Genomic DNA, 22,975 nt, shown 5'->3' with positions numbered 1-22,975 from the left:
TAAAATCTACCCCCAAGGACCTTACCCTAGCCCCATCTGCTAGGCCCTGCAGATGTGATCAGGTCTCACCAGGACAGTGGCTTCCTTTTAGTTCCCCAGAAAGAGTCTTACCCTCTCAGGGCTGTTGCTGAGATTTTCCTCTCCCTGGAATGCTATTCCTCCCCTGGCCAGCTCCTTATCATCTTTGCATTCCATAGGCTTCAGCTTAAATGTCACCTCTTGAGAGATGACATCCTTGGTCACTGTAGCTAAAGTATGCCCCTTTCCTAGTTTCAGTTCGTTGCTTGTTCATTGCCCTTATCATACCTACACCTGTTTTATTCCTTTGTTGCTTGCTTTTTGTTTCCCCTCCACTGGGCTGTAAGCTCCATGAAATCAGGGACCATCTCTAGCTTGTTCTAATGGTCCCCAGCATCTAGCCCACCACCTAGCACGTGGTCCTCTATGAATACTGTGGAACAACTGAAGCCCCAGGAAGCGCTAGGTAAAGAATCAGGGTTCTTAGAAACTGGCCGGCCAGTGCTCTGTGCTTCCAATTTCAGTGCCCCGTTCATTAAGGGTCTGGAGCAGGTGAGGCCCGGAGTTCCGCCCGTTGGAAGTAGCCCTCACGAACCCACCACCCGGGGCCCGATTGTGCCCGGGGAATGGTTTCTAAGGCGACAAAAAACAGAGGGCGGGGCCTTAGAACGGAGAGCCCAGCTTGGGCCCCGAAGGGTCCTCCCGCGAGACACGGCTACGCGAAGGGGGGAGGCGGGTTCTGGGGCCCGGGGAACGCGCGCGCGCGCGCGCGCGCACGGCGAGGGGCACATGCCGGGCTCCGGCGCGGCGCTGCTCCTGAGGGCGGAGGAGCTGGGGGCCGCACACCGGGGCTCCACCGCCTGGTACCGCCAGGCGGGGAGCCCCGTGTGCAGCTGGCCGCGGAAGCCGCAGCCTCCCGAGCCCCGCACCGGTTCCCCCGCCCCGTGGCCCTGGGCGCGCCGCTCCGAGTTCCGGCTTCCCGAGGAGGCTCAGGCAGGCGGCCAACGCTGGGCTGGCGGCTGCGCCCTCGAGTCCTCGGTGCACGGCAGCCACGCCCCGGGCGCCGCGGATCCCCGCCCCCCCGGGCCCTCGCCCACCCCGGCCCGGGAGGACGACCCGCCGCAGGACGGTGAGGCCCCTTGCGACCCGCCCCTCCTGGACCGAGGTGGTTGCGGCCTGGACCAGAAGACATGGGGCGGATGTGGAGATCCGGGGAAGAGTGGTAGAGGATGGGCATCCGGATGAAGGATAGAGAGAGAGAAGGGGTGCCTGTCCTACAGCCACTCCGCATCTTTGTGCAGGTTCTCTTGTCCTTTGGCGAGGATTCTCCAAGGCGTCTCAACACATGGGCCGGCTCAGAAACGCCAAGATCCACGTGGAGAGAGCTGTCAAGGTCGGAGGGGACTGGGGGGGGGGGGGTCCAAAAAGAGCCCAGAGAGTGGCTCATCCTGCCTCTCTGCGCTGTTTTCTCCCAATAGAAAATAAACAAGAAAAAAAACCTTGATCCCACACCCACCTTCAAATAGGTCCCCATTTTTCAATACCCCGTTCACAGCAGACTTCTTGGCAGAATTGTCTACTTTTTTACCTGGGATTCACTCCTAGCTCCCACCAGTCTGGTTCCCTACCCTTCCCCACTCCCACCGGGAACCAGTCTAGTCAAGGTCTCTGGGGACCTCCAAGGAGCCAGATCCAGCAGTCAGTCCCTTTTCTGTCCTGACCTTGATTTGGCATCTTGTGTCATTCTGCAGTGACACCTCACACACCTTCCTTCTTGGCTGTCTGCACACTCCTAGTTTTCCTTTCTCCCTCGCTGGCAGCTGCTTTTGTTGCCTTTGGAGACTTCTTGTAACATTCCTGGTTCCCTGGATCCCTCTCCATGCCTGTCTCCTTGGCTGTGAGTCCAGTCAGTGTGCCATGCTCCCTCCATGCCCTTTCCAGCCCAGCCTGTCTTCTAACTGCAGCCTCCATAGAGCCAACCCCCCACTTGATGTCTCCACCCAGGGAACGTCAAAGCATTTCAGACCCATGTCCCAAACCATAGTCTCGATATTCCTGCCCAAACCTGTTCTCCTCCCTACTCTCTGGTCTTCTCCATCTCTCAGTTGCTTAAGCCAGAAATCTGATCTTTCTGTTTCCTCACCCACACATCTAATCCCATCAGCAAAACTAGTCTCTATTTCCAAAACGAATTTCAACTCTATCACCTTGTTCCCATCTCCACTGTAAGCACCTGCAGAAACCACAACAGCCTTCTGACTAGACTCCCAGCTTCCATCCTTGTCCCCTCCATCTATTTTCCATGTGACAGCAAGCCACACTTACAGCCTCCAACCATGTCACTGCCTCCCTTTGCCTTATTGCTTCACACTACTCTTAATATAAAATCCAAGTTTGTCCCAAGGCCTGCAGGCCCTTCTACAGTCTAGCCCTACATCTCAGGAGGTCTCCCCTCATTTTCCACACTCCATTCACCCTGGCTTCCTTCCAGTTCCTTCCTGCTTCTCCAGCCTCAAGACCTTTGCACACACGTTTCGCTTTCCCTGAACTGCCACTTGCCCAGCTCTGTACATTCCTGGCTCCTTCTCAGCCTCCCCGACTGTGTTTCTCCATGTCCCCATTATGATCCAGTTTCTCGAGCTAGCCAGCCTGGTTGTAAATTCCTGCTGTTTCGCTTAACCACTCTGTGCCCAAGCTATTCAATCTCTCTCTGTCTCTGTTTTATAACCAGTTAAGCGGGGATAATAGTATCTATTAAAAATACATATTATTGTTAGTAATGTATATAAGTGTTTAACACATAGTAGGTGCTCAATAAATGTTAGCAAATGAGTGTAGTTACTATCATGATTATTACTATGCAGACTATTTTTCTACTCGTTTATAGTGTCTCTCTCCTACTGGAATATAAAAATTTCTTGAAGGCAGAGACCATAACTGTCTGGTTCAACATTATATACCCTGTGGCTGGCACTTAAGCTATACTTACTGAACAAGTATTCTTCTGTCACCGTACAGCAGAAGAAGATTTTTATGATCCAAGGCCGCTACCCTGTGATCCGGTGCCTCTTGCGCCGGAGGGGCTGGGTGGAGAAGAAGATGGTCCATCACTTGGGCACCATCCTTCCACCACCGCACAAGGATCTGGATAGCTCAGTAATGAGTGACAGTGACACCACTGAGGATGGTGAGCAATCCCTCCCTTTCCACAAGCTGCCTGAGTCCCTTTCCTTTGGTTCCCACTGTCCCCGGGTCAAGGCTTTGATATGGGCCTGTGGGCGGGGACAGGGGCCTTACCAGGCCTGGGCTCTACATCCACAGAGGATGAAGATGAGGATGAGGCATTCCGGCCACCACAGCTGTACGACTTCGATGATTTACTGGAATTTGATGACCTACATGGGACACATGCTCTGATGGTGAGGGCCCAGCGGGCTGGACACGGGTCTGCTTTGTGGGAGGGCACTAGCGTCCAGCTGGGTGACCCCAGACAAGTCGTTTCCTTCTCTGGGCCTCAATTTCCCTATCTGTGGTAAAAACTGATTGGTTCTCTAAAGCCTAGGTGGGCCAGCAGCGTGGTGAGGGATACAGACGAGGCTGACCTGGGCTTAGAACTCTTTGCTAGGTTGTATCAGAAGCCGGCACAACCTCCAAGCCTGATAATTCCCCCTTCCAAATAAAAACCCCATGGTTCACCTTCCTCCGTCCTTGGCAAGCAAAGGCTGGAAGGAAGGACTTAAAAAGTTTTGAAAGAGGCTGACATGATGGCATCGAGGATATGTGTGTCAAGATGAGGACACTTGGCTTTGAATCTTGGCACCACCACTTACTGATTTAAACTATACAGAACTGCCATTTTTGCCTGTCAGGCGAGGTTAAGGACTGGCAGTTCCATATGGCCCAAGCTTGTAAGCCCTTGGATAGGTCATTTACCCTCTCTGTGCCTCAGTTCCCTCATCTGTGAAGTGGAGATAATGGTAGCACCTACCTCACAGGGTCATGGTGAGGATTAAATGACTTGACGTGGAAAGCTTAGAACAGGGCCCGGCATGTGGTGTTACTAGTTATCAATAATCCTGCCTCCCAGAGTTGTAGAAAGAATGGAGACAGGTGGAGTCCACGAGAGAGCCTTTGTCACATGCTCTGTGCCCATCAGCTTGGAGTCACCATCTTGCCACTGAGCAAGTCACTAGTGGCCAAGAGCCAGAACAGGATGTGATGTTCAGTTGTGGGGCTTAGTCATTGCCTAGGGGCACCTGGCCAAAGGAGCCGCAAGCCCGCCTGCTCTCTGCTCACCCAGTATGTGCCCCGGAGGAAGAGATGTCCTTTCTTAACTTATACAAAGATAGCGTGTGGCTAGAGGCCTCCTTAGGGGCATCCTCCCCTTCCACTCCCCCACCTTGCTCAGCAGGGCGGGGAGAAGCCTCCTCAGGCCGCGTGGTGCGTGCATCAGCCGCCTCTCCCTCTCCCTAGTCGCGCATGGTCCGGAACGAGATCCCCTACTTCATCTGGACCACTCGGCGGGATGTGCTGGACTGTCGCTTCCTCTCCAAGGATCAAATGATAAACCACTATGCCCGGGCGGGCTCCTTCACCACAAAGGTGGGCTCTCTAGCACGCGGGCATGGCAGCTTCCAACTCCCCAGCCCTTGGGCCGGCAACCCCACTCCCTGCTTCCTTGTCAGGAAGAGTTCTCAGGAGATGGGGAGGTATATGACTCAGTGGGATTTGGACACGCCTGAGTTCAAATCCAACCCCTGCATCAGGTCTGGCACGTGTAGACATGATGACTTAAATAGATTCCAGGATCCAGATGGGATCTGGAGCCAGAACAAACACCATGTCCAATGATTGTGAGCAGGAAGACCCTTCTAAACAGGGGATATCTGGCTGATGGGTCCATTATAACTTACCTGGGCTTCTTAACAAGTGACTTCATCCCTCTGAGCCTCAGGTTCCTTATCTTTAAATGAGAATACCAGTAAGACCTGTCTTCTAGGGTTATGGCAAGAATGATAGGCTTTATAATTGGGACCTGCTAGTATATTATTATTGTGGACCGGGAAGAATTCCCAGAAGAGGCAATTATTTAAGGATGTGAAAGGGTGGATAGGAAGGAAGTGGGTCATTCTCACCAGAGGAAACCACGTGGGCCACGCGTGGAGGTGGACCTGGGTGGGTCAAGCCTAGCAACTGGGGCAGAGGCTCTGAGCATGTCCAGGCAGGGTCCCCTTGAGCTGTCTGTGTGTGTGTGTCGAGTGTGGGGAGTCCCTTGGGGGCCACCCTGTCCCCTCAGCAGCTAACTCCACAGGTGGGTCTGTGTCTCAATCTCCGAAACTTGCCGTGGTTTGACGAGGCTGATGCTGACTCCTTCTTCCCGCGCTGCTACCGCCTGGGGGCTGAGGATGACAAAAAGGCCTTCATAGGTAAGGTGATGCCAGCTCCATGCCTGGACCCTCAAGCTGAAGAATGAGGGCTAAAGCCCTGGCTGGTGTTGGAGAGCAGAGGGCCTCTCTCCTCATGCCCTCGTCTATCCTAGCAGATTTCCTTCTCCGTTCCTAATCCTTCCTCTCCTTCACGTGCCTCCTGTAGAGAGCCTCCTACCTTGGTCAACTCAGACATCCAGAAGAGCTGACGTAGCTTATCTCATTTTCTAGAGCAGGTTCCAAAAGTTGGTCACTTGGTTGAGTTTGGAATCCAGAATAAGTTCCAACCCTATGTCGATTCCACTGGCTAGATCAGGTTTCAAATCTAGAAAAGGCTCTAGACTTTGGGACTCCCCGGCAGAATAGGCTTCAATTTCAGCACATGCTCTACATTCAGATCAGAATTTGGATCCAGATTAGTTGCTAGGTTTAAATTAGCCTCCAAATCTGATATAGATTTTGGGCTAAGGTCTGGTTCCCAGACTAGAATAAGTATCAAAAGTGGATCAGGAGATTGTAAATCAACTATACTTCAATTAAAAAAATAAAAAAAAGTGGATTAGATACAGAAGAGAGCGATCAGACAGCACAGATCCAGGCAAGGTTCTGAAGGTAGAATATGAGCCAGGTGAGGTCAGATTCTGGGTCTAGTTCCACAGTTGAAAGAGAAGCCAGGTTCTAATCCAGGTTCTAGGGTCAGAAATGGTAGTCAGGTTCCGGATCCAGAATGGGGCAGGTCATGATCAGGTTCCGGAACCAGAACAGGCCTGGAGCCTAGGAGCTGAGCAGGGTATCTACTGCCCCGGGAGCAGAGGACTTCTGGCTGACGGCTGCCCGCAACGTTCTCAAGCTGGTGGTAAAGTGCGAATGGGAGTCATGCTCTATCCAAGCGGAAGAGGAAGAGGCCCCAGGTAAGTACTGAGGTTACTTCCGCCCACAGCCGTTTATCCTCCCACTTAGCCACCCATCCATCCATCTGTTCTTCCACACATCTGTCTTTGTATTTTTCACATCCATCTGCCCATCCACCACCCCTTCCTACCAACCCATCCATGTATCTACCCACCCATCTGTCCACCATCTGTCCATCCATCTGCCTACCTGCTCGCCCACCCAGCCACCTGTCTCACATTCATCTGCCTGCTCATCCATGCATCCATTCATCTTTTCCTCGTCTGTGGTCCTGCTCATTCACCTGCTTCTCTGAGCTCCGCACTCCTTGTCCATCTGTCCACTCCCCCTTCCTCCCTGTTCTTGCCTCCCCCTCCATTTACCTCTTTTCCATCCTGCCATCCACCACCTCTCTGTCCTCCGGCCCATCCACTCATCATTCTTCTGTCCCAACCATCTACCCACGTGTCTTCCTATCCATTTGTTAATTGGCCCACTGCCTCATTCAGCCCTCCTGTGGGCCTCGCACGTGGCTGAGCGCTCTAGAGAGGACAGACTAAGAGGACGTGATCCCTGCCTGTGAGGAGCTCAGGTCTGTGAGGAGAGGAAGCAGTGAAACCGTGTAGTTTCACATGGTCCGAGGACCCCTTGTGCCTTGTGTTGAGCCAGTCTCTCGCTGCCTGCTGGCTCAACTCACTGCTTGCCCTTTCCCTCTCTGGACTTTGCTCCTACCTCACAGCCTCCATCCTGTAACTCAGGGGCCCATTACCCAGGGATTCAAGGAAGTGAGGGGCAGGTCTACTGGGAGGAGGAAAATCCCTGGCTTTTCCAGAGGGAGACCTCCTCATTGCTGTCTCCTGGGTGTGTCAGGTGCAAAGAAGACTGTCGTGTGTCAGGAGCAGGGGCACAAGGGCCTCAGGTGTGTCAGAGCTCCCAAGCACAGAGAGGCTGCACGTGTGTGCTGGGGCTATACGTGCTGAGTTGCTTTGGGGACATTTAGGGTGGAGCTTCAAATGAGTGACAGGTTCTGGGACAGTGGGGGCCAAGGGTGAGCACTGGAGTTGCAGGTGAATTTTGAACAAATCCCCAGGTGAGTGACAGGTTTCAGGGCAGTAGGGGATGCAGGTGTCTACTGGGCCTCGGGTGTATTTAGGGTGAAGTCTCAGGTAAGTGACAGGCCTTAGGGCAGTGGGGGCTGTGGCACGTGGGATAGTGACAGCCCCTTCCCTGTCTCTCCAGGAGACAAGCAGCCCAAGAAACAGGAGAAAAAGCCGATGACAGTGTCCCCAGAGTTCGTGGATGAGGCTCTGTGTGCCTGTGAGGAGCATCTCAGCAACCTGGCCCACATGGACATTGACAAGGACATGCAGGCCCCACTCTACCTGAGCCCTGAGGGCTGGTCCCTCTTCCTCCAGCGCTACTACCAAGTGGTCCAGTGAGTACTTCTGCAGCCCAGGCCATGGGGCATGGCAGGTGCCCCTTGCTCTCGGGCAGCTTCCATGTTCTCAGCTGATGTTCAGGGACAGAGCCTCTCTGTTGAGTGCTGCCCCCGTCTCCTGTCCAAGCCTCCCCATTTCGTTCACCCTACTCTTCTCCTCCAGAACCCTCAAGAGCTCCCACTGCCTTCATAATAGGGTCCAAACTACTCTACCCAGTTCTTGGCATAGCATAGTGACTCAGATCATGGCCTGTGCTGTCAGATAGACCTGAGTTCAAGTCCTGTCTTTGCCACTTGAAGCTCTGTGACCTTGGGAACATCACAGATCTTTTTGAGCTTTGCTTTTTCAAATGCAAAATAGGTTTAAAAATAATGTCTGCCTCCAGGGTAGGATTAGACAGGATAATTTGTATGATGTGCTCAGCACTGACTCATAGTATTCACTCACAAAGTAAGACTTTATTAAGTCGTTTAGATTTTACTCTGGAAGCCAACATTTCCCAGAATATATTACACCTGATGCTAGTTTTACGGGCTGTAAATAGAGTTTATGAAAAAAGGGCTTTTGTGGTCAATCGTATTTGGAAAACATTGGGTTAAACAAAGTGAGTTAAAATAGGTTGCCTTGATACAGGACTTTTCAGAACCTATTGGTGGTGTAAACTTCAAGAGAGACAGAAAGTGCAGTATATCCTGTACTTACGTGACCGCAGCCCCAGCCCCAGCCCTAAGCATCGTGAGTGGTCATGTTTGCAGAACACACTGTGGGAAAAGGTCTTGAGCAGAGGAAAGGAGTAGTGAGATGGCCCTGGGGCTGTTGTAGAGAGATTCTGTTCAGCAGTGTATGCAGGAGAGACTGGACAGAGGAGGACCCTAAAGGACGGAGAACATTCAGCATTTACGGAGTCCTTCCTATGTGCCAGGCACTGTGCCAGGCTCCAGAAATGGAGTGCATTCCCTGCCCTCAGGGGCACACAGTAGCAAGCCGGGGGAGGTGCTGAGGGCCTCCGCTGGTGTGGCATTAGCATAGATAGGAACAGACAGATTTAATGATTGATAGGGGAGACTGAAGAACTAATAAATGAACTTTGAACAAATGACTTACCAAGCAAACCCACATCACTGATGAATAATTCATTTGTATCTTTTTAAACATGGGAAACAAAAACTAGGTGACCCCGTGCTTTCCCCTTAGCTGCCAGAAAACAAAGCTGCCCTTCTTAAATTAAGAATCATCAGGACTGAGTTAGAACAGTTGGTGGAAAGAACGTTAGTCCTTTGCATTTCTAGATGTGGGGCAAGTTGAGGCCTGGAGGAACCTCTCAAAAGTCAGGATTACATAAAATATTACATCGTATAACATTGCATTGAATTGTTCAGTACAAGTCATTAGCAGTTATTAATTTATTCAGTATTACTGCTGCTTCTCAACTTTTTTTTTTTTACCTTTTTTTTTTTAAGCTCTTTATTGGAATATAATTGCTTTACGCTGTTGCGCCAGTTTTTGCTGTACAACAAAGTGAACCAACTGTATTTACACATATATCAACTTTTTAAAAAACAAATCCATGACTCACCAGCCAGGCTTTTTTTTTCCTCCCTCTCCCCACCAACCAGACTTTTATCAAGTTTCACTTTCCACAGAAACACTAGGGTTTTTTTTTTTTGCTAAATATACAATCATATGGTCATATTGAATATACTTTTTCCAATTGCACATGCCCCTGCCACCACCATGTGACACTTTCCTGGGCCAAATCACAGATTTGCTCGGCAGATTCTTTATGCCATGGCCACAGAAAAGTTTCCAGTGAACCTCGTGGAGACAGAAGAGCCAGGACTTATGTGCGAATGAGAGGCCTTGCCAGACCCCCTCCATCTGACTGTCCCTGTTCCTGGCCCTGCCCAGCTGCCACCGCTGCTCCTGCCATAGTAACAAAGAGAGAAGTTCTCCGCGGCTGGAGACATTCAAGAGGCTAAGATACTAAAGAGAAGTTACCATCTAGTGGTAGCTTCCTTCCTATTCAGTCAGAAGAAAAGAAATGGGAGAGTTTGGATGAGGCCTCCATCTGGGATATTCTGTGACTTGGTTTAGTTGAGGGCATTTTGTGTCCTGTAGGGAACAGGTCCCTCTTTGTCTACAGCCCAGTTGCTGAGGTCAGCTCCTGCCAGAGGACTTGCCTAACCAGTCACTCATTGAACAGACTTTTAGGGAGCGTCTAATAAATGCTGGGGTACTGCTTGGGAATGGGACTACAGAAGAGAATAACAACTGCAAAAAATGTTCCCGCTCTCACAGAGCTTACATTCCAGTAAGCAGAGACAGGCAGTAACCAGATAAGTGTAGGTGTCAGGTGGTGAGTGATGGGAAGAGAAATAAATCAAGGAGATGGATGATACAGATGTGGTAGAAAAGAATTAGACTAGGAAGGGGCCCACCTATCAACCAGTGTGAGATTCAGATTAGGAGCGGAATGAACCCCCAAAAGCACCTGTGGGTGAAAGAACCAGATGGAGTTTGCATCCTGGCTCAGCCACTGAACTCAGTGCATGGCCTTGGGAAAATCCCTAAACCCTTCAAGCTTCAGTTTATACTTCTCTAACATGGGACCAGTAACATCTCCCTGAAGATGGATTAGTGATAATATAGGTAAAGCCCTTGGCACAGTGCCTGGCATGTAGGGGTGCCTCATCATTTGCTGCTGGGATGATTAAATTCTGCCAAAGGCAGTTTTAATATAATACATAGGGAGGTGGCAGAAGGTGGAGTGTTGGAGTGGGAGGGGGTGCAGTGGGTAGAATGTCCCCATCGTCTCCCATTCCAGCAGTCTGGGACGGTGCCCTGGGGCAGGGTGGATTTGGGGGACAGCGTGAGGGTGGGGATGGAGGTTTGGGAGAGACCTATCTGGATCTCTAGGGGAAGGGCGTGACCAAAGCTGGTTGGACCATGGCCAGGGGGCTTGTTTCTCCCCTTGCCTTGTTCACTAGGATGCCCCCAGGCCCAGCCCTGCCCAAGTCCCATCATCTCCCCACAGCGAGGGGGCAGAACTCAGGTACCTCGACACTCAGGTCCAGCGCTGTGAGGACATCCTGCAGCAGCTGCGGGCCGTGGTGCCCCAGATGGACATGGAAGGAGATTGCAACATCTGGATCGTGAAGCCGGGAGCCAAGTCCCGCGGACGAGGTGGGGGTCAGCCCCTGCTTCCTGTACAAGCACCCACCTTCCCCAACTAGATGCCAGGAGGTTAAATAGAATAGGCTTTGTTGGAGCCACACGGTCTAGGTTCGATTCCCAGCTCTGCTACTTACATGCTGTGTGACCTTGAGCAAGTTAAATCACCTCTCTGCACCTCAGTTCCCTCCTCTGTGAGGGATGAGAACAATACCTCCTAGGAGGTGAGGATTAAATGAGGTAGTGCGTCTGCCACTCAGCATGGTGTCTGGCACAGTAGCCACCGCATCAGTGTTGGCTGCTCTCATGATGCCAGCTCCTCCTCTCCTGCCCTGAGAGTTTAGCTTAATGCTTTAGGCAGGTCTGGTGATACTCACGTGTAGTTGCTTGTCATCTAAGGGCTCTCAGATTTGACCAGTGCATCCTTGTGAGGTGTAGTACAGTGGTTAAGGGTATGGATGCTGGGAGCCAGACTTTCTGGGTTCAAACCCAAGCTCTGCCTCCTAATCCATAAGGCCTGGGGCAGGTTGGTTAACCGCTTCTGGGCCTCATTTTCATCATTGGTGAAAGGAAGCCAATAATACCTACCTGAGGATTACATGAGTATCATATATGGAAAGTGCTTAGATCCTGTGCTTTTACATAACTGCTATGTAAGTGCTATTATTTTTAGCTGTTCTGACTGCTCAGCATGAATGGCAGCCAGCAAGCTGGGATGGTGCATTAGCCCAGTCTTTAAAAGATGGTTAAGAACCTCTGAGATGTAAAAAGCAGACTTTTGTCAGCAGATCACTCCACGTACTGCCCTTGGGTGAATTCGTTCACGTCCAAGCGAAGCTGTTGCAGCTCCACACGCTGTGGGACACTCCTCTTGGGATGTCACTTCAAAACCAGCATCATAGTCTTTTCTTCTTCTACCTTGGAAATAGTTTTGTTGGTTTTTTCCAAACATGAAAATACATATTTGTTATTTTTTAAAAAATCAGAAAGTACAGAAAAGTGGAAGAGAGCAAAGGCACCCTTGATTTCACTGAGATAACTACCGTTCACCTTGTGATATGTTTCTTTCTATACTTTCATGTATCTGCAGAGTGTGTGCTTTATTTTATTTTAAATAAGAGCATGCTATTCAGTAGCTTCCTTTTTTCATTTATTATATCTTTTCACATCAGTGAGTATTACTCATTTATTTTTTGCACCTTTCTTTTTTCTTGACACTAGATCTTGGAGATCACTCCATTTCAGTATATCTAGATCTGCTCCCCGCCCCCCATTTTTAGCTTATTGTTATAGACACTTTCAAACATACACAAAACCAGAGAGAATAATACAGTGAATCCTAGTGTACTTCAACATTTTTCTCTCTTTTTTTAGAAAAACTTAATTGAAATATGTATACAATAGACTTTATTGAAAAGGGTACACGTTGTGAATATACAACTCAGTGAATTGTCACATAGTGAACACACTCGTGGAAACAGCACCCAGATCATGAAATAAAACATTACCTGCACCCTAGAGGGTCCCTCCCATGCCACCTCCTGTGTCTCCTCCCCGCAATGGGAACCCCTATTCTGACTTATAATACCATAGATTAGTGTTTGTTTTTGAATTTTATATGAGAATACAATATGTGCTTTCTTACCTCATTCTGTTTTATAGCTGCTTAGTCTGATCTTGTTTAGATGCACTCTCGTGGTTTTAGCTAATCCTTTTCTGGGGGATATTTAGATGGCCACCAGTTTTTTTCCTATTTATTTGATTATTGATTAATTACTATTACAAGGAACACTGTGATGAATATCCTGTGCAGATATCTTAGTAGCCTTTCCATTTATTTCCTCAGGATAAATTCCTAAAAGTGGAATTACTGGGTCAAAGGTCATGAACAGTCTCAATCTCTGGCTATACAAGGCATCATGTTATTGGGAATCTGAGTAATCATTCTGGCCCTTTGAGAAAGAATCTGGCTTGGGAACCAAACACAAGTTATTCTGTGCCATTGGCCGGCAATCAGGCTGTTTGGGGGGCCAAACAATGAAGAAATTAGATTGATGTATGCGTATGTGTGGGTGTGTGCGTGTGCGCATGTGTGCGTGTGCGCGTGTGTGTGTTTGCAGTGGAATTCTTACTGTAGACCCTTGAACAACATGGGTTTAAACTGTGAGGGTCCACATATATGCGGATTTCTTTCACTATACACGTACTCCAGTACTACATGATCTGTGGTTGGTTGAATCTGCGGATGCAGAACCATGGATACGACGGGCCTACTGTAAAGTTATGAGAATTTTTGACTGCTTAGAGGGTTAGTGCTCCTAATCCCTGCATCGTTCAAGGGTCAACTGTATTTATCAGCATTAAAATAATGCTTTATTAGCATAAGATACTTAACTTCAGTTGTTATAAAACAGATAACATTAAAATAAGGTACCGTTCTACCGAGGAGAATGGCAAAAATAAGTTAGCAGCAGTATTGGTAGGATGCGGGCAGACACACAGTCTCATGCACTCTTACTGGGAGTGCAGATTGGTAGAACATCTCTGGTGACATAAAATAAAAACCGGCAGACACCTTTTGAGCCAGCAGATCTACAGCTAGAGATGTATTTCACAGGTAACTAATAATAATGAGTTAACATTTACTGAATGCTCACTGAATGCCAAGCACAGTTCCAATTCCGTAACATGTTTAAATGCATAGAATCCTGTGAAACTGAGGCACACACAGATATTTTTTTAATTGTATACCCTTTTGTACTGCTTGCTTGTTGCTTCTGTTGTTTACTATTCTGCTAATTGTGAAAAGCTAATCAAAGTCATATATGCACCCCATTCTTTAAAAAGCCCAATACTGTTTGAATTCTCATCTGTGCATATATTGATTTTCATTAAACAAAACCGGTTAATTTTTTAAAAACATTTAAGTCCTTAGCAGATTCTCAGGTTTCCCAAAGGGAACAGAGGGAAAGGCAGGCTTACCCACTTGGGCCTATCAGTCCTGTGGGGATGAGAGCTTATGATGAGCTGTTCATGGTCCCCTGGCCCATCTCCCAGCCCAAGCCTGACCTGATCCCTGACCACCCCGTTTCCCCTAAGGCATCATGTGCATGGACCACCTGGAGGAGATGCTGAAGCTGGTGGACGGCAACCCCATGATGATGAAGGATGGCAAGTGGGTGGTGCAGAAGTATATTGAGCGGCCCCTGCTCATCTTTGGCACCAAGTTTGATCTGAGACAGTGGTTCCTGGTGACCAACTGGAACCCCCTTACTGTGTGGTTCTACCGTGACAGCTACATCCGCTTCTCCACACAGCCCTTCTCCCTGAAGAACCTGAACAAGTAAGCCTCCCACCCCTACCCTGCTCACTCCCATGAGCTCCCAGTCTAGTTGGGGAGCTGGCAAGGAGCAGTGGTTCCAGTATAATGCTGGGCTCCAAACACAGACTCTGCAGGCATGCAGGCTTCCATCCATCCAACCATCTTTCCATCCAGCAGATTGTTTTAGGCACTTGCGACACAGCAGTGAACAAAACAAGCCCAGCCCTCAAGAGTTCACATTGGAACAGGGAGAAACAGATAAGCCGTGAACATAATCAGTGACATCACCTAATGGGTTAAAAGTGAGACGTGTTATGGAAGAAAGGATGTAGACAGAGCAGGGTAAACGGGGATCAGGAGAAATGTGAGAGGAGAGGCAAATTGCAGCCTTCATTTGTGGGGAGAAGAAGCCTGTTGAGCCCTGGATTCAAATTCCGTCTCTGCAGTTTCCAAGCTCTGTGACTTGGGTCAAGTGAAACCCTATCAATATTTAAGCTTCAGTTGCCACATCTGAAGAATGGAGGCAGTAATGTGGAGCTCATAGCTGTCGGTTACTGAGTGCTTTGTATGTGACAGATGCTGAGCACTTCATGTATATTATCTCAGTCTTTCATGAAAACCTGATGAAGTGGGTACTGCTACTACCCCCATTTTACAGATGTTGAAAGGAGCATGTGGGTGAAATGACTTGTGTAAGATCTTACCAGCCAGCGATGAAGATAGGACTTGATCACATGTCTTGGTGACTACAGGGCCCAAGGTGCTCAACCACCTTCTTATCTTCTAGGCATTGGGAGGGTTAACTGTGACACTGTCACAAAGTACTTAACCCTGTGGCCCCTGAAGTTAGTGCCCTCAGAGAGGTCCTGAGCAAACACAGGCTGTGGCCCTAGAAGAATGGGATGAGGCCTGTGTCAACTCAAGTTGAACGGTCCAGGGTGTGCAGGGCTGGTTCTGGGGTTTGCCTGCCCTCCCCATGTTTGGGTGGGAGGGGCTCAGGGAGCCAGTCCTCAGCTTTCTGCTCTCTGTCGCAGCTCCGTGCACCTGTGCAACAACTCCATCCAGAAGCACCTGGAGAATTCGTGCCACCGGCATCCGCTGCTGCCCTCAGACAACATGTGGTCAAGCCAAAAGTTTCAGGCCCACCTGCAGGAGCTGGGGGCCCCAAACGCCTGGTCTACTGTCATTGTGCCTGGAATGAAGGCCGCGGTGATCCACGCCCTGCAGACCTCCCAGGACACCGTGCAGTGTCGGAAGGCCAGCTTCGAGCTCTATGGTGCTGACTTTGTGTTTGGTGAGGACTTCCAGCCCTGGCTGATCGAGATCAATGCCAGCCCCTCCATGGCGCCCTCCACGGCTGTCACTGCCCGGCTCTGTGCCGGTGTGCAGGCCGACACCCTGCGTGTGGTCATCGACCGGCGGCTGGACCGCAACTGTGACACGGGGGCCTTCGAGCTCATCTACAAGCAGGTGAGGTGGCCGGGCCCAGGCAGGACCCAGGGAGGCAGCCCCATAGTGAAGCTCAGGGCTCTGCGGTCACATAAACCTGGCTCAAGTCCTGGTCCTGCCACAGTGACTGGGTATAGCCACTTCACCCCCTTGAGCCTCCATTTTCCCATCTGTAAGATGGACATGCTATTACCATCTTTCTCCTGGGGTTTGGGAGATGAAATGAGTTAATGTGTGTGGATAGTATGTCTAGAGAGGCCAAAAGCTTAGCGTTAAAAGCATAGATTCTGAAACCTCCCGGGTTCAAATCCCTGCTCAAATTCCTAACCTCTAGGGGTCTCAGTTTCCTTATTTGTAGAGCAGGAATGAAAATGGTACCTACCTCATAGTCATGAAAATTTAATGGGTTGTTACAGGTAAAGCACTTTAGAAAGTGCCTGGAACCTAGTAAATGCTACACAGGTTTTAGCTATTGTTGTTAGTACCTACTAAGGTTGTTAGGTGTTCTGTGATAAATGCCATCACTGTAAAGTGCCTGACATATAGTAAGAGTCAATTCATGGAGGCTGCTGTTATTGTTGTTAGTATTGTTATTATTTTACCTTCTTCCAAAAAGAGATTTGAGTCCACTTATCGGAATAAGATTTAAAAAAAATCAGGAAACTGATTTCAAGGGTTTCTGAGCTCTGCAAGTAATTTCCTGCAGTTGTTAAATTATCCTCATCCTTCTCATTAGGATTAGGCTTCCATCAAAGCTAGGCCACAGGAAGAGAATGTACTGATTGCATGACCCAAGTGTCTTGGTCTTTGTCACAGTTGCTGATTGTATATTAAATTATTGTATTGGCATTTCGGCTTCGAAAAATATAAATGAGGAAATACAAGGACAGGAAGATAAGAAAAAGCGAAGGGGAAAGGGAATGTTTCAGCTTTGTGGTTCCCAAATGCTGGTTCACAGTCCAGAATCTCCTGGAAAGCCTTCCAAAGATACTGATGTCAGGAAGCCCCTTCCCCAGAGACTGACCTGAAATGACCAGTTTAGGGACTATGCATCTGCATTTTTCAAAAGCCCTAGTTATTTCCCAAATCTCTTATAGCTGAGTCTTTTTGTTTTCGTTTTGTAAACAAACATGTAATCAAGAGTCACACATTGCATTGGTTGTTTTGTCTCTTTCATTTCTGTTTTGTTTTAATAGATATTCCCACTCAAACAGGAGAGGCAGGGTGGGAAGTACATAGGAATCATTGGTCCATAGGAGTTGTGAAATCGAGGCTGGCACTTTTTTGGGGGTTACTTTCTAAAAAATTAATTAATTAGGCTGTGCCGGGCACGCGGGATCTTTGTTGCGGCATGCGAGATCTAGTTCCGTGACCAAGGATTGAACCTGGTCCCCCTGCATTGGGACTGCAGAGTCTTCTCCGCTGGCCCACCAAGGGAGTCCCCAGCCTGGCACTTAATTCTCCTTTTGCTCTTAGGACCCATTTTTACTTCCTAGGAGTTCCCTGTGGCTCTTGCTTCCATCCATTGGGCTGTCAGTTCAGCCCTGAGTCATCCTACCACCTTCCGTGAACATGCTCTTAGTCTGTTACTGGCTCAAAGAATTCGGGGGGTACAAAAGCTGCTTTCATTTCATGTTGCATCTGTCCCTTTAAGTCCAAGTTGATATTTTTAAAAACCTTGTGGGTTTCTTTGTTTTGGGGTTTGTTTTTTTTTTTTTTTGAATGTATGAATGTTACTGAGACACATTCTACCACCGTCGAATGTCCTATCTCTGTTAATCTTTTAACCATTTCCTTTATTTATTTTTTAATTAATATATTTATTTATTGGCTGTGTTGAGTCTTCATTGCTGCCCACAGGCTTTCTCTAGTTGTGGCAAGCGAGGGCTACTCTTTGTTATGGTGTGTGGGCGTCTCATTGCAGTGGCTTCTCTTGTTGGGGAGGGCAGGCTCTAGGCACACAGGCTTCAGTAATTGTGGTGCACAGGCTTAGTTGCTCCGTGGCATGTGGGATCTTCCCAGACCAGAGAGCGAACCCGTGTCCCCTGTGTGGGTTTGTTTCTGAGCTTTTAATTCTGTTCCATTAATATGTGTGTCTGTTTTTATGCCAATATCATACTGTTTTGATTACTATAGCTTTGTAATATAGTTTGAAATCAGGAAGTGTGGTGCCTCCAGCTTTGTTCTTTCTCAAGATTTCTTTGGCTATTTGGGGTCTTATGTGGTTCCATACATATTTGGGGATTGATTTTTCTATTTTTGTGAAAAATGTCATTGGAATTTTGATAGGGATTGCATTGAATCTATAGATTACTTTGGGTGGTATAGACATTTTAATAATATTAATTCCTCCAATCCATGAGTACAGAATATCTTTCCATTTATTTGTGTCATCTTCAGTTTCTTTCATCAGTGTCTTAAAGTTTTCAGTATACAGATCTTTCACCTCCTTGGTTAAATTTATTCCTAGGTATTTTATTCTCTTTGATGTTCTTTAATCTCTTTTAATCTAGAACAGCCCCACTGCTTTTTTTTCCCCCCATATTTGGATCTTTTGAAGGTACCAGGCTGGTTCTTTTATGGAACTGTCCCACATTCTAGATTTATCTGATTGTTTCCTCATGGTGGTGTTTAATTTGTTCTTCTGTTATCTGAATGTCCTATAAACTAGAAGTTAGGTCACACAGCTTGATGAGGTTCAGATTACACATTTTGGCAAGAATACTTGAGAGGTGCTGGGTACCTCATACAGTATCACAAGGCACACATTGTCAGAATGTCTCATGATTAGTGATGCTAAGTCTGACCATCGGGTTAAGGTCGTGGCTACCAGATCTCTCCATTGTAAGTTGCATCCTTCCCTTTGCAGTGATCAGTTTCTTTGTAAGTGATTCTTTGGCAGTGTGCAGATGACACATTTTCCTGTCATCCTTTTTACCTACTTGTTTTGCTATCCAGTTTTGATTCTTGCCTATTGTGTTGGAGTTGCAAAATGGTAGATTGCTAATTCTATCATCCCTTCTATATTTACTAGCTGAGATTCTTCCAAAAGATGAGCTTTGCCCCACCAAATGGACTTTCTGTGAGCTCTGATATCTGTATTTTTTTTAATTGAAGTATAGCTGATTTACAGTGTGGTATTAATTTCTGCTATACAGCAAAGTGATTCAGTTATACATATATATGCATTCTTTTTCATATTCTTTTCCATTATGGTTTATGCCAGGATATTGAATGTAATTCCCTGTGCTATATACAGTAGGACCTTGATATCTGTATTTTTAAAAATATTTTTAATTAATTTTTTTATTTTTTATTTTTTTGGCTGCATTGGATCTTCGTTGCTGCACACAGACCTTCTCTAGTTGTGGCAATTGGGGGCTACTCTTTGTTGCGGTGTGTAGGCTTTTCAGTGCAGTGGCTTCTCTTGTTGCAGAGCACAGGCTTCAGCATGTGGGCTTCAGTAGTTGTGGCACGCGAGCTCAGTAGATGTGGTTCATGGACTCTAGAGCGCAGGCTCAGTAGTTGTGGTGCAAGGGCTTAGTTGCTTCGAAGCATGTGGGATCTTCCTGGACCAGGGATCGAACCCGTGTCCCCTGCATCGGCAGGTGGATTCTCAACCACTACGCCACCTGGGAAAGTCCTGATAGCTGTGTTTTTAACAAGCTCTGAGTGACTCTGATGTCTAGGTAGATTCTAATCAGGATCCTTTGATGACATAGGAAATACCTCAAGCTAGCTCCAGGTTAAAAGGAAGGTTTCTAGCCTCTGGCTCTCCTGTGTCCAGCTACAGGAAGTACAGCTTGGCTTAATAGGAGTTGAAAATGATACAGGAGCTCCTTTCTTGGATCTTTTTGCTCTACCTCCCTCTGCATATTTGCTACTTCATTCTCTCCACAGAATGCCTTCTTTAAGCCTCCGCTTCCCCAAGTCTTGTGTTCAGACGAGGATTTAGGCAGGCTTCAGGCCTCTTATCTGTCTGGGCGTCACAACTCATATGCTCTGAGCAGAGACTCTGGCTCACCTCAGGAGGCTGTCCGTCAGCGGCAGCCTGTGGAGGAGAACACGCGTTCCAGCGGCGGCTGGGCAGTTTAGGAGAGCAAGGGGGCGGAGGGGTGCAGGTGGGGCATGGTTAAGACTCCCCCACTCCTCTCGGGTACTTATCTCAGTGCTCCAGGGCCAGACCCCTTAGAGGACACAGATGGGCTTTGCATTTCTCAGCCTAGATATATCTCCTGACCAGGTGCCCCAGAAGTTAATTCCATCTACATCTGCCCCAAGTCCTTCCGGGCCTACGATTCCAGCAGCACTGTCTGAGCAGGCCTTGTCTCCTTTTCTTCCCCACAGCCTGCTGTGGAGGTGCCCCAGTATGTGGGTATCCGGCTTCTAGTAGAGGGCTCCACCATCAAGAAGCCCCTGGCGGTGTGTCACCGGCGGGTAGCGGTCCGCCCAGCCCTCCCTCACCTGCTGACCCAGCGAGGCTCTGGGGAAGGCAAGGACTCGGAAACCCTTACCCACAGGTCAGCTTCTAGGAAAGTTGCTGGGGCCAGGAGCCTGGGGCACACTGAGAAGCCAGACTCCACTGCCACCACTTCGGCCCCTGGAAAGGGGAAGAAAGGCAAGGCGAAAAGTGCCACAGCCCTGGTCCGCCCCAATCTCCGGAAGTGGGACCCCCCCCAGCACAAGGATGGGCTGCATTTTCACCATGACCTTTGCTAGTGGTGACAGGCATCCCCACCCCCTGAACAGATTGCCATTGAGTCCGAAGAACCCCCAGGCCCTGGGTAAGACCATTCCTCCAAAACACCCCAGGGTCTCAAGGCAGTTTCTGCCTGCTCTCCAAGCCCCTCCTAATCACCTGGATTTGCCCCCACCCACAGCCCCACCAAAGAGCCACCAGTAGTAAGTAAAGCCACCACTCACAAAGTATTTTTTAAAAATACACAGCCAAATGAGTATTGTCCCCTCCAAAGTAGTCACTCAGCAAAGCAGTTGTACTAATTTCAGAGATGCCAGGACTCAATCCCAGGTCGATCTCTCTCCAGCGCCCAAGTTTTTCATGCTGCAGTATTCTGTCTTTGCCTCCATGCAAAGTTGCCTCTGGGGGAAAGGAACTAATATTTGTATAGCATTTAACAGTTTACATTCTGTTGCTACCTGACCAGTTCCTTTAGTCCTCACAACCTAGCGAGGTAGGTGCTATTATCCCAATTTTCCAGCCGAGGTATCAGGAAGTTTAAGGAAGTTGCTCGAGGTTGCACAGCTCAGAAGGGACAGAGCTGGGATGCAGACCCAGGTCTGTTGGACTCCAAACCCTGTGCTCTTCCCACGGCCTCTGGAGAAGGAACCGGGTGGGCTCCATCTGCTCTCACATGCCCCAGCCCTCATCTCCCCCTGCCTCCCTGCCCTCCATGCACACCTTGAGGGGCAACTGGTCAACCTTGGGCCCTCCCCAGGCCCTCAAGGCCCCTCTTGCTCCCACAGCCCCTTACCACTTCCCCAGCCTCCACTGCAAGGCCTGGCTGCCTTCTCCCTGTGTGCTCCGACCCCAGGGGCGGGTCCTCAGACTGCAGCACAGCAAGCTGGTGGGCTCTAAGGCCCTGTCGACCACAGGCAAAGCCTTGATGACTCTACCTACTGCCAAGGTTTTGATTTCCCTCCCACCTAACGCTGAGCTCAAGCTGGCACCCGACGCCCTGAAACCAAGAAAGGTGGGCCTCAAACTGTGACCTGTACACTGGTGGGCAATGCTGAGAACCGGGGTCAGGGCTGGAAGGGCACAGGTAGAGGGTAGCTCCCAGGCTGGCCTGAGCCCCAAGGGAAGGGCTTGTATCCCTCAGAACCCCCTTTCTGAACAGATCCCTGATCATCTCTCCCCCTCCTCCCCTCCTTTCGCACCGAGGCTCTTGCTGCCCAGCGTCTTCATGGGCCCCAACTTGGAAGCAACTTGTGGTCTCAACTGTTTGAAGTCGAAAATCTTCCTAGCACCCATAGGAAGATCAAGGCCAAAGGCAAGTTCAAGGCCAGACTCTGTGACAAACCCAAGGCTGAGACATGCCTCACGACGACACTGAGCCTTCTGGGACCCCTGCCCCTTGTCAGTGCACACCAGGGGCTGGGGGGCATGAGGGACGTGTGGCTACAGAAGCCCTCACTTCCATCGTCACTGCCCTTATCCTGGATGCAGCGCCAAATAAAAAAGAGCAAATGAAGTATTTGAGGCTTGGCTCCATTTGTGTTAGAAGGTGAAGAGAGGGGGTGTGGTTCTGTACGCCTAGGTCCAGAACAAGAGCTGGAGGCCGTCAGCAACTCCTCCACAAAGCAAGGCCCAGAATCCGCACCCAGTGACAGACGTGAGGCATCCTGTCCAGGGACCCCCTGGCATCTCTGATCTGTGGGTGGGGGGGATAAGTCTCATGTTACAGGTGAGGAAACTGAGTCTGCACAAGGCGATGTGGCTTGCTCAAGATCACATGGCAGTGAGCAGAAGGCTGGGACACATTGCCAGGACTGCTGAGCCCTGGGGGTCACCCCAATCCCCGAGCCCAGAGGAGGAGCTGGGCTGGCAGCAGAATGACATCTAATGGGCACAAGATTTACGACAAGAGACACAGCAGAGGAGCGGACCTTGCCTAAACCCCAGTCCTCCAAAGGGAGTGGGTCTGTCCCTTCCTCTCCAGGGGGCCAAGGTCACCTAAAAAGGAAATATCCAACAAGCCACACCCATCTGGAAAAGGTCAGTATTTCTTAATTGTAATGGGTTGAATGTTGATATGTCTTCCTGGAACCTGTGAATATGACTTTATTTGGAAAAGGGGTTCTCTGTAGATATAAGTTAAAGATTGTGAGAGGAGATCATCCTGGATTATCTGGATGGGGCCTAAATCTAATGACAAGTGTCCTTATAAGAGACAGAAGACAAAGAGAAAGCCGCGTGGAGACGGAGGCAGGGATTGGCTTGATGCAGCCACAAGTCAAGGGATGCTTGGAGCCACCAGGAGCTGCAAGAGGCAGGGAAGGATTCTTGCCTAGAGCCTCCGGGGAGACCACAACCCTGCCGACACCTTGATTTTGGACTTCTGGCCTCCAGAACTGGGAGAGCATCCATTTCTGTTGCTTTAAGCCACTCAGGTTGTGGTAATTTGTTGCAGCAGCCCTAGGGAATTAATACACTGGTCAAATGAAGATACATATACTCTGTATATTTATGCATTGGCAGGCGGATTCTTAACCACTGCGCCACCTAAGAAGCCCCTACT

The 22,975-nt window shown here is 49.1% G+C and overlaps 1 protein-coding gene across 1 annotated transcript; it reads left to right on the top strand.

Moving 5' to 3' along the window:
* The first annotated feature begins 877 nt into the window (after positions 1–877).
* TTLL3 (tubulin tyrosine ligase like 3) lies at positions 878–22,923 on the top strand. The gene is given in 16 exon segments (XM_057706941.1): positions 878–1,147; positions 1,320–1,411; positions 3,037–3,205; positions 3,340–3,437; positions 4,492–4,620; positions 5,330–5,444; positions 6,257–6,355; positions 7,575–7,770; positions 10,809–10,957; positions 14,045–14,288; positions 15,302–15,737; positions 20,064–20,208; positions 21,201–21,441; positions 21,634–21,745; positions 21,748–21,871; positions 21,874–22,923. Coding segments are annotated over 15 exon segments (2,397 nt in total). The 5' UTR covers positions 878–1,147; positions 1,320–1,363; the 3' UTR covers positions 21,966–22,923.
* The last annotated feature ends 52 nt before the right edge of the window (positions 22,924–22,975 follow it).

This window comes from Hippopotamus amphibius, chromosome 13 (assembly GCF_030028045.1).
Source record: "Hippopotamus amphibius kiboko isolate mHipAmp2 chromosome 13, mHipAmp2.hap2, whole genome shotgun sequence".
NCBI lineage: Eukaryota > Metazoa > Chordata > Mammalia > Artiodactyla > Hippopotamidae > Hippopotamus > Hippopotamus amphibius.
This window is presented reverse-complemented; position numbering and strand designations above follow the sequence as displayed.